This window comes from Mobula hypostoma, chromosome 12 (assembly GCF_963921235.1).
Source record: "Mobula hypostoma chromosome 12, sMobHyp1.1, whole genome shotgun sequence".
Taxonomy (NCBI): Eukaryota; Metazoa; Chordata; class Chondrichthyes; order Myliobatiformes; family Myliobatidae; genus Mobula; species Mobula hypostoma.
The window spans coordinates 38,651,840-38,663,236 of NC_086108.1; the positions used below are offsets into that span (position 1 = coordinate 38,651,840).

General features: G+C 35.0%; 1 protein-coding gene across 1 annotated transcript in view; it reads right to left on the reverse strand.

The window, feature by feature from the left end:
• The window catches only part of aspm (assembly factor for spindle microtubules), a 67,340-nt gene that overhangs the window by 5,445 nt on the left and 50,498 nt on the right, over window positions 1–11,397 (reverse strand). Inside the window, exons 19-26 of the mRNA XM_063063858.1 lie at window positions 10,952–11,101; window positions 9,662–9,828; window positions 8,445–8,604; window positions 6,675–6,824; window positions 4,925–5,116; window positions 4,472–4,664; window positions 2,244–2,398; window positions 646–822 (exon numbers count right to left, since the gene is read on the reverse strand). Coding sequence (XP_062919928.1) covers window positions 646–822; window positions 2,244–2,398; window positions 4,472–4,664; window positions 4,925–5,116; window positions 6,675–6,824; window positions 8,445–8,604; window positions 9,662–9,828; window positions 10,952–11,101 — 1,344 coding nt within the window. The remainder of the gene's footprint in view (window positions 1–645; window positions 823–2,243; window positions 2,399–4,471; window positions 4,665–4,924; window positions 5,117–6,674; window positions 6,825–8,444; window positions 8,605–9,661; window positions 9,829–10,951; window positions 11,102–11,397) is intronic.

The window sequence follows — 11,397 nt, forward strand, 5'->3', positions numbered from 1 at the left end:
AACCATGTAAAGGAATGAGATGGAGTTTGTGTAGCGAGCCATCCTTCCTGTTACCTGTATCTCTTTTTAATATTCAGGGATTTCACATAGGAAGTGATTAACTATAAACTTAGTTTAAAAATGATTTAAATCATTTGCTAAATGTGTGATGATTTCATTAATCCAGGTTGGGAGCAAAACTGCAAAAATGTCTCAACTTAACTTCAGTGTTAGGTCAAAAAAAAGTTCAGTAGTCTGGAAGAAGTGTTTGACTCTAATATTAAGCAAAAGCAACATCTGCTTGGATTGTGCATTTTGAGGTAGACTAGCCTGGGGACAAGACTCCCCACATGTCGGGTTAGTTACTGAACGTACTGAAGTTTAGCTGGCTCCATGTCCAGACATTACTGCATTCAACATAGAAAAATAAGGACAAAAAAAAAAGAAATGGACATTCACCACATTAACCATGGTCAACAACTGTTCACTTACAGCCTATTCTTTGGATACAATTGCCTATTGTGCTTGCTTAGGTATCTGTCAAAAGTGGGAAACCAACTGGTAACATAAACATCTTATTTATACTGGAATATAAAAAGGCCATACAGTACCTAACAGAAAACTTAAAAATTAAAATTAAAAACATACATAAATACATATACTTACAAAAGCGTTCTTTGAATCTTGCGACAGAATTGCCAGTAAACAGCAAACTTTTGTAAAAATACTGCCACATTTGTCAGACGTTTTATCACCAGCTTTCCCTCTATATGTATACAATAGCTCAAGCAAGGTATCAATGGAATTGTCCACTTCGTAAACCACTGAGGCTGTCTTTTCATACTGAAGACCATAAAAAATATTCATAATTAAAATTAAAGATTGAAAATCTATCATCCAAACAGAAGGAAAACTGAGAACAATCAACGGCTTAACAAATTTGATTGACTACAACATACTTTACAACAACAATCATAAACTTTCTCTGAAAAAATTCTATACTTGTATGGCAGAGAAAAGAGCAGATTATGTGATGATATAATCGATCTCAGAAAACACATTTGCAAGCAGCAAAAGGGGTGTAATAAATGCTAACACACAGATTATATATACCCTGTTAAGATGGCTCACCTTCTTAAAAATAAGGCAACCTACAGTTGAAGGGAGTACAACTAAACAAAAAATTGGAAACACATCCATAACTTGTGTTCAAAACTTCCCATTGATGTTGAAACAGACATCTCCCCAAGACTGTGTGACATGAGGTTTGTTGCAACCCAGTGCAAGTTCCAAGGGATTCCTAGAGCCCAGAAGTTGTTTGACAAGCTAGCTAAGCAACTAAACACAGTAAGGAATTCACAGACATAAATCAGGAAGTAAATTGCAAATGCTAAATATTAGAACATATAGGACATTAAAGTAGCTGAAATACAAAGAAATTAGTAATTACATTTAAAATCAATTACATTTGGAAATATTAATGCAAGGATATTAAAACAATCATACTTAAATCATTCTCATTACAGAAGAGAAAATCTCCAAGTTTCATAATAATGGTAGGAACACTAAGGCTTTATTTTGCTAAATGAATTGTCTGGCCATGAATTGACTTCATACGGGAGGCGAAAGATGCAGACGAACTAAATGAAATAATTAAGAATTCTTATTTTAGCATTTCCCCTGAGTACATTAATTAATATAGGTCAATTTAAGAAATAGGTAAACAAATGACTTTAAAACAAAGCACTTGACTGCCTGACTGACAGTTAAATAATTTCAGTACACGGGGCAGTTAAAAATATTAGTGTATTCAAAGGTGCAGTTATAATGCAAGTTAAATATACTCCTTCACATCCATAAAACTATCACAGGCTACTGAACTTACATCCATACATCAAGCACTTAGACGTCAGTAAAGCCATTCTAAATCCAGATAAGATTTTAAAACTTTAATGAACTAGGCAAAGTTTCTAACATATTGTTCTGATAATGCCAACAATACGCCACATAAAACAAGAGAAAATCTGCAGATGCAGGAAATCCAAGCAATACACACAAAATGCTGGAAGAACTTGCATTCGTAGATGCTGCCTGGCCTGCTGAGCTCCTCCAGCATTGTGAATCTGCCATATAAATAGCCATTACCAAAAGAAAAATTTTATACCAATGTCAAATTATAAAGATAAATTGCGTAAGGAATTAAAGTGCCTATGAAAAACAGATAAAAGTACTTTACTAGCATTGTGGAAGACTTCGTACAGTACCTTAGAAAGATTGAGAAGAACTTGAATTGCACTTTTGATGACATCCATACAAGGCACACTGCGGTTACAACTTCTGATCAAAGTGAAAATAATAGGTGTTGCTCCACTTTGAGCAAGATTTTCACAACAAATAGCAGATAGCCTAGTTGCAACTTCTAAAACAAAATTAATGGTAAAACCAGTCAAAATTTGTATGGCACGAAGAAGCAAAAATATATATTTTTTTAGAAATCAGCAACTTCAATTAATTTCCATTTGATATATTTTTAAACATAACAGCACATCAACATGGACTTAAGAAAAAAAAAGTCTATTTGTTTGATTAGATTCCTTTCTTATGCATCTTCCAACTTCAAGTTCTAGTTATTGGACCCCACACAATACTTTAAGTTCAAATTCTGGAGGGTATACCTTTATGGTGAGTGGGGGAATACTGAAAATGAGAAACAAAGTATTACGCAAGTAGGATGAACTACAGATGTATAGTGGATTGCGATTAACTGGGCCATCAGTTAATTCCAGCAGCTACTTGCCTATATTTGTGACCCTGCTTAAAGAATAAACTTTAAGTGAAAAAAATAGCCAAGATTCCTTTTGTTTATTAGGATCACTATTCCGTTAATTGGGACAGGAGATTGTGGCCAAACAGTTTTTAAATAGCGTCATCTGCAGTGCCTTTTATCGCTAACAGTTAGCGAGAAGTAAGAAGACAGACAATTCAGAATTGCTTTGCTCACAGTGATTTCAAACATTCAAGCTTAGAGACGCGAGCAACAGCCAGAAGTGAAAATGAAACCATTTCACTACTTCAGCAAGTTAGAAACTAAGAATAATTTGAAGGTATCCACAATCACCTTGAATGTCACAATGAAAGTGAAGATTCGGAGGCTGCAAACAAAGGCTTTGTATGAAGGCAGTCCATTGTCTGCATTGATTTTTGTTGATTTACAGTCAAAATAAAACAGCAGCATACACTGGATAAATTCCTGTCGATGACTGTTAGGAACCAATACAGTTATATAGTATTTGTTCTGTATTTCATTTAAATACATAATTTGTCACAGTTAAATGGTAGTTTGTTTTTTTTTTGACACCTTTTTAACTATTTTTATGAAATTTCGGCTAACTGGGGCAGCTGGTCAAGATGTCTGGGTCCCAATTAACTGGAATGCACTACATTTGGAAACTGATCAAAGAGATTAACCTGCTATAGATCAAAAAATATTGATTGCTTTTGACAATTTTGACTACCACTACCTTGACAGAACATGCCTCAGATCAAAGGGATCAGAACTTAGAAACTTAGAACTTGTAAAGATCTTAGATCTGAATTGGAAGCAAGATATGCAGTAGTATCTGTAGAGTTCAGTATGGAGAGCACTAGGAAATTCGCTTTTTTTTTGAAAAAAGTCTTGGAGCAATTGGACTGAAAAAATGGAGTAATTGAATGTTGAAGTACAGATAATGGCAATGAAAACAAATTAGCATAACAAAACTGTCTGAATTACTAAAATGGCACATACAAAATAATCTAAAATTCAAAATTGGTTTAAAACCAAAACTCTCACTTCTAGTTTTTTTTTAAAAGATAAAGGGACAAAAAGACACAGTAAAGAATAATGAACATTTTATATTCTTGCAATTGAGATTTTCACCCAAAGTAGATTATGAATATGCTTGCATAAATATAAATAGTTAAATATTGCATCTCACCCAGCAAATAAGATGAAATAAAAATGAGGATAAAGGCCAAAAATAAGGACAGAAGTATAAAGATAATCATTTATTAGCTTCATCTGAACACAGAATTGGACTCTATATAAGCACATTTCAATCTCTCAAATATCAGAGGTAAAGTCACAATGTTTCTGTTCTCTTGTTATCCAGAGGCTTAATGAGCAGATTTAAATCTCAGCAGTGCAATTGAGAAAATTATTTTATAATTCTTCTTCAGTATGCAAGCTGAAACAAGTTGCATTTACTTAATAGCAGATAATGCTTCAGGTGTAGCGACAATACAGGAAAATAAAGATGCATTAGTGAAGGTTTGGAAATAACTAAGTAAGAGTAAGAGGAGCTAGTGCTGGAAATGTGCTTGAACAGAATCATACATGGGAAAACATTGTGAATGAGAAGCAAATCTTTATGAAGGCATGAACTTTAAATGCTCTTGGAAATTGTTTATTAATTAAATTTATAAAGATTGTGGATAACAGAAATATACAAACCTAAATGCTGTAATGCTGCAAGAATATAGGAGAAGTGTTTATATTTAAGAATGTAATCTACAGCTACAGCTGTCCTGTTGCACAATTTTTGATCCTCGTAGCTGTTCTTATTAGCCCGTTGTATACGGTGTCTGATAGCAATGATTTGAGGATTCCTGATTTTCTTACGCAACCAATATCCCTTCCACAAAGCCTGTAAAATTAGACAATATTGACATTTTGTTAAACAAATGGGTGCATAATTATAATAAACATCTAATATCCACCAAGAACACTAAAAAGTGTAAGTAATATTTTGTGCACTACATATTTCAACACAGCAACTATTGGTAAATAATATCCAATTGGTATTTGAAACAACTTTGCAAATTCAAATGCAAAAATATTAAATATACATTTTTCTTTTACAATATGTGAAACGTCAAGAATTCTCAAAAAACATCAACAACCAACCTGTATTTTGATAATTCCATTGTGAATTTTCTTACTCCGGATTTTATAAAGAAACTTCCTTACAGACTTCTGAATGACAACAGCAGCTTTCTGTCGTCGCATGAACCAGGCTTTCACAATTTGTTGTGCTGCAATGATCTTTCCACGTTCATAAAGATATCTTCTGCGTTGCAGACAAGTCCGGAACCATCTCTATAATGGAGGATTTATAATAAATGAACCGCCGCTTTGAAGGACGAATGAACCAGAAAGAAAAGTTGACAAACACCAAACAAAACTTCAGGGTCAGAGAATCATAAAACAGAAACAGGCGCTTTGGCCCACCGAGCCCACGCTGACCATTACTTGTACGTCAATCTCACTTCTTCCTCCTTCACCCTAAATTTTATATCTTACCCACATACAGGGCCAATTTGTTGCAGCCAATTAACATACCAACCGGCACACCTTTGGGATACGGGCAGAAACTAGAGCACCTGATCCCTGAAGCAGTCACAGGAAGAAAATACAAACTCCATACAGTCATCACCAGAGGTCAGGATTGAGCCTGTGATCACACTTCTCAGAAAACAACACGTTTTATCTTGGCACAGACAGCACTTCCCTCGATGAACTTGATATGTGAATCAAAAAGGCAGCCAAATTCACAGAATAGGCATGCACGAATAATAAACTTGCCCAAATGACTGTGAAGTCCTTGTTCTTAGAATATTTCTATATGGTACAGATTTACGCTGCTGCCAAGAAAGACAACTTATGAGCTTCCAATTTTGGTGCAGTGATAAACATGTGTTCTCTGAAAGTAAGATGATGAACGCTGGATGTTTCACTAGTACAGACAACTTTTGTGGTTCTGGTATGGGCACAGGATGAAAGACATCAACAACAAACAATCTGCTGCAAATTCCAGCATTTGTATATTCTGTCTCCATGTAAAATGATTATATCCGCAAGGAAATACTCAGAAGTTTTTGGTTCAACTCTGAATTTTGTTGGGACACTAAAGTTCTTAAGGATGTTAGTAAAAAGGCAAGAAAGCCTAAAACATTGATTATGACAAGTGTGAACTCTAGGTAATTAGGAAAAAACATTGACAGCAGTTTGGAGTGTGTCATCACAGGTGGCAGTTTCACAAGTCTACGGTGGACAATACCAATAGCCCCAAAAATGCCTTTTTTTTTAAGCCAATGACATTTTCTGTTGTGGCAGACTCCATTACTGCAGAAATTGCACATTTAGTCACCAATGGAAATGATTTCACCCAAGTTTGAAAATTATGTAGCTATCAACTTGCATGGATCAAAGAATAGCAAAATATCACATAAAATACTCATTTCATCAGAACTTATATAGTCTCATGTAGCCAAACAACCACAAGTCAATAGATTATGGGTTTCAAGCACCATTGTTCAGCCATTTCCTATTTTATATTTTTGCTGTGGATGGTAGGCTGCCACAATTATTGCAGTGACTTAGGAGGAATTCATCAGGTTTTATCTTCTCTTGAACATTTGTTGAGACATTACGTATTTATGAAAGTTTTGTTTTTCAGTACTTATTAAAATTGCTAAAAATATCTTTTAAAGCAAATAGTATATTCGCTCCTCCAATCAACATATAGAAATTGCCTTATCATCCAACAATAACTAGGTTAGTTATTCCATTAATGTGTTAAATTCTAGGTTTTAAGGGAAACATTTTCAAAATTTTGAACAGCTGGATGAAGTTCCCAATTTCCGTTATTTATTACCTGGATGTAAATGACTGAATTGATCTTGTCTTTTGCATGTTTAAGAGTCAAGTAGTCCCTGTATGCTTTCTGAATCTTAACAGCACAAAGATTGTGATAGGCAGCAGCAGCAAAACGAAGTTTCCTTTCTGATCGTTTTTTCTCAGCAAGCTATGTGAAAATCAAAATAACAGATAACAGATGTCAAAATAACAGATGTCGCAATACCTTACAACAGTAAGATACAATTTTATGGCATTCCACACAAATGGCATGACAAAAATCACATTTTTATATCTGAACTCTGAATGAAGGACTAGTTACAGTTTTGAAAAACCCAATAGAGCATTAACATATTTGTACAATAAAATTGATTTTTCAAACTTTTTAAAATGTGGTGCCAGCTTTTCCTTTTCCTAATTTTATTGCTAGGTATCAAACACACTATTCTCCTTCAGAAAACACTGTTTGATTTCCATGTCCAGGACAGTGGCAATGGTCATAGACAATCACTCCATTCCTAGCAGCTTTGAAGGCAGACAACGACGTTTGTATTTTTACTATCAGGCTTGACAGATTCTTTCATTAGTGCTGTGAAATCAAATCTGGCCATTGGTTTACTTTTCATTTAATGTAATTCTCCTCATCTCCAAATGTTTTGCATGAGCCAACTGCACAAACTTCAACCTCAGCTCATTTAGTACAAAGCCCTTATCCATGGATTTCCTTACCTCTAAATTATCTAGTCTAACAAACTCCAAGCTAGCATTCCTTATTCTGAAGTCTATACAAGTTCATTAAATATTCTGCTATCTTGTCTACACACCACCCTAATGCTTGCTGATCCACATTGCATCTCTTTAAACGATGGTTCAATTTTATTCTGTCATTGTCATTTAAACTTCAGATTACCAGTGAATTACGGATTTCCTAGTATTATTATATTTCAGGCTTTCAATTTTAGCAAGATGCCGTGCCCGGTGTTGTCTCTGTATAAGCACTGCAGCTCTCCTTTGCTGAAGGAACTTCTCTCTTTGGGTGTAAGCTCTAAATGCAAGTTGAATTCGAGAAGCTGCTTCATGTTTCTGCAATTCCAATAAAAGATGATAAGTGCTGGAAGCATATTCATTTGGCAGTACTATTTGTACCAACTAATTAAGCTGTACAAACGTTGTAAGCGAGCTTTGCAAGCAAACCAGGATTCCTTAAAGAAATTAAATTGTTGGGTGAGGGAAAACAGCTAACATATGCTTCACTTGAAGCAGACACTTAGAAATTTACCATTCAAAGGTGGTGGGCTGAGGCACAATACAGGAAAAACCTGTGATAGGATAGAAGTCAGGAAACTCAACAGATGACTTTAAGGCAAAAAGGGACAAGGATGAAAACAGGTTATCAACATCCAAAAACAAGCCGCTTGTTTTTGAATTCCAGTTGGTAAACCATTCAAATGACTGGGGTTCCACTATATACAGACGAATGCCTTATACAAATGCACAGTATCCTCACCTCAGACCATCCATACATGTAAATGCGTGGATGTGGTGGCAGAGCTGCATTGGTGACACTAGCATCTTATCTTCAGTTCATTCTGAATTTTAAGTCCATAGTTATTGTCAGCTAAATCAACATACAAACGTTTGTATTTAGCTGTGCATTCTACAACTACTGAGCAACTTGATAGTTTTCTGTTTCATTTTTACCAGGCGTTGCCTGATCTCCTTTCCTGTATTTTCTATTTATTTCACCAGATTCCAAGAGGGATTAATTCACTTCAGAAAAAAAGGTTACCCTGGTCATTTGTTTTCTGACTTTAAATCCTTTCCAAAAAGCCTGGATTTTGATAGCTCCCATGGCTCTTCTACGACTGGCATGCTCCAGTTCCCTTGCTTCAATAGCCATTCTCCATCTGCGTTGAATAACAATTGTGGCAACCTGGATCTTTAGAAACCTACAAACATGAAACTCAAAGTTACTAAATTAATTAAAATACACTTCACATTCAGAGTACTTACTATTTAAGGACAATTTCATCGAAAGGATATTACTCAAACCATCAACCACATTATTTTCCAGTGATTGCTCATAGACTCTTCCCCTTCCTCACACTCTAACACAACTTGACTTTAGTTCCTGGAAATCTGCCAGTGTAGGGGTATTGTTCATTAAATGCTGGTGCAGATGGTAAAGCAGATTGTATTGTAACAAAACAAATGTCATATCAGACTCCTTAAATGCACTAGCAATTTCTGGATTGCAAATAAGAGTAACCTGATGGAGATAATAAAGAAGTACTTAACTGATCTGCTGGCTTCACATGTAATGCTTTCTATGCAAAAAAGACCAGAGGCTGGATCCTCAAACAACTCACCTCTGTAGGAATCCAGGGCAACGTGGTAGCTTCAGAAGCATATTTTTTCAATCAAATTAACAAGCCTGTTGAGTACACATCAAGGGATGCAACTAACTGATTTATTGAACCCAATGGATGTTTGGTAATGACTGGATACAGAGTAGGGAAGGAGGCCTTGCTTAGTTTTGGTTGGTCAAAGGGTACTGAAATCTATACATAGTTAGATGACTAAGAACACGTGCGATTGTGCTTACAGTAGAATATGAATTGTATGAAGTGTTTTTTTTTTAAATATCCTAAACTCTAGACTGGCGATATCATTGCATATACTTAAATAAGCCTGCATACGTTATTAAAAACCAAAAAGTTGTAAATTACTTTTCCTTAAATCGAGGAAATCAAGTTTTGAGGGGATGCACACCAGCCAAGACCACTTATTTCTTGCTACTAAAGAGTGAAGTACACTGGTTAATGTTTTAAAAAAATGGGAAACAGAGAGAATCATTCAGTCAGTCAGTGAAGAGAGTTTAAAAATTGCAGCATTTTTGGGAAGAGAAATCTATATTGTCTCAGAATTAACCTATGAAAACTTGTTTGCATATATGGGACAAAAATATTGAAGAAAACCAGAAAACCTTTGTTATTGAAATGTTACCTGGATCTATCTTGTTTTGCTCTGAAGTGCCTTTGGATGAATATAACTGAAGCAAGAAAAGTCTTATACCGATGATGTACCACTTGCCCCCTGAACCAAGCCTGAATTTTTTGAGCAGCCTTTGTTTTTCTGATTACTTGTCTCACTTGGTATCGGCGAAATGAAGTCTAAAATAAAATTAATATACAAGATAAATTTTACTAACGACAGGTGTGAAAGTCAATGAGAAAGTACAGATTTTAAAGAAAAATAAAAATGCATTTCAACTACAGAAGTAGCACATTAACATTAGAAAATTGTTCCAGTTAAGACTGAAAGTAGATTGAAACCAATGCAGGAAAGCAAATAATATAATTAAAAATGAAATTCTTCGATGTCAATGTTGACAGCATAAAAAAGACACAAGGCAGAAAGTGAAGTAACACTGGATTGACAGACCACTCAAATCAATGTGTTTCAAGTTACAATACTGCTAATGGTACAAGGAGATGCAGAACACCAAGTTACTATACAAAGGATTTTACATAATCAGAGAACAATTCTGAAGACATTTCTGTGAAGTGTAGAGCTCAGAATGAAGTGCAGGATTAAAAGAAACATGTAAAATCACAGAGTAAGAAGCATTTAATGGTAAACACAATATCAACAGCAGGTTCAATTACTAAAAATCTAGTAAAGTTATGGAGAGACTGCAAATGGTCAGTGCGTTGCATTTCAATTTCATGGTACATAGTAAACAAGTTGGTTGGAAGGATGTGGAAGAACAAGGAAATTATTGTTAGAGCACAGGTTCATGGCCAGCTCATAGCAATACCAAAAAAAAAATCATGCAGCAAGGCCCATGACCATTTTAAAAAATCAGTACGTATTGTAAAGAAAGGGCTTTTCAGAGTTGTTTGGGGGATGAAATTCAGGAAGAGAGTTTTTGAATTGACTAAGTTGGAATCAGTCTTTAAAAGGGAAAAAAAGCCATTTACTCTAGTAATATTTAACAATCAATATTTAAAACATTAAAAACCATCCCAGAAAGAAATGAACTTTTGAAAGCCCAAAAATACATGTGAAGCCTTCTGAAGTGAAATAGTACATATTATAAGCATATTTAATTAACAACTCTTCAAATTTGCCTGAAAGGGAAAAGAGATAAATAACCATTAGAAATAAGCCTTGGTCAGCAGATATGAAAACAGGCAAACTTATCAATGATGGAGGATCTTCAATTTTTTAAAGGAACAACTGGAATAACATAACTTAATCGACAGGTAACCAGCATGGAATCAAAGAAAATACCTGTATTGTGACAGCAGCATGTTTCATTTTAAAGTACTTTTCTTGTTCAACCCTTCTTTGACAATAAGCTCTGTAGTGTTGTTGTATCACAAGTGCAGATTCTTTGTAGAGTAGGAATGCTTGTCTTTGTTTCTTTCCACGATAACAAGCCTGCAAGAATTGTTAAATACAAAGTAAACTACTTGAAAATCAAAACAGACTTTGCAGAGATAATTGAAATAGTGCTCTTAAATTTGCACGTGCCTCCAGTGCCAGATCTTTTCCCTATTTGACTAGCATCTGATGTGTGAATGTGTGCAGGCGAGATGAGCCAGAAAAGAAAACATTTTAGTGAACTAATTGGCCAAAATTGCCCTTCTTGCCCACTTTGCACAATAATTCGGTAAAGCTCCAATAATCCGCTGACCAGCTCATCAGAAATCCCAACGTTTCAGCATCTGGCTCAC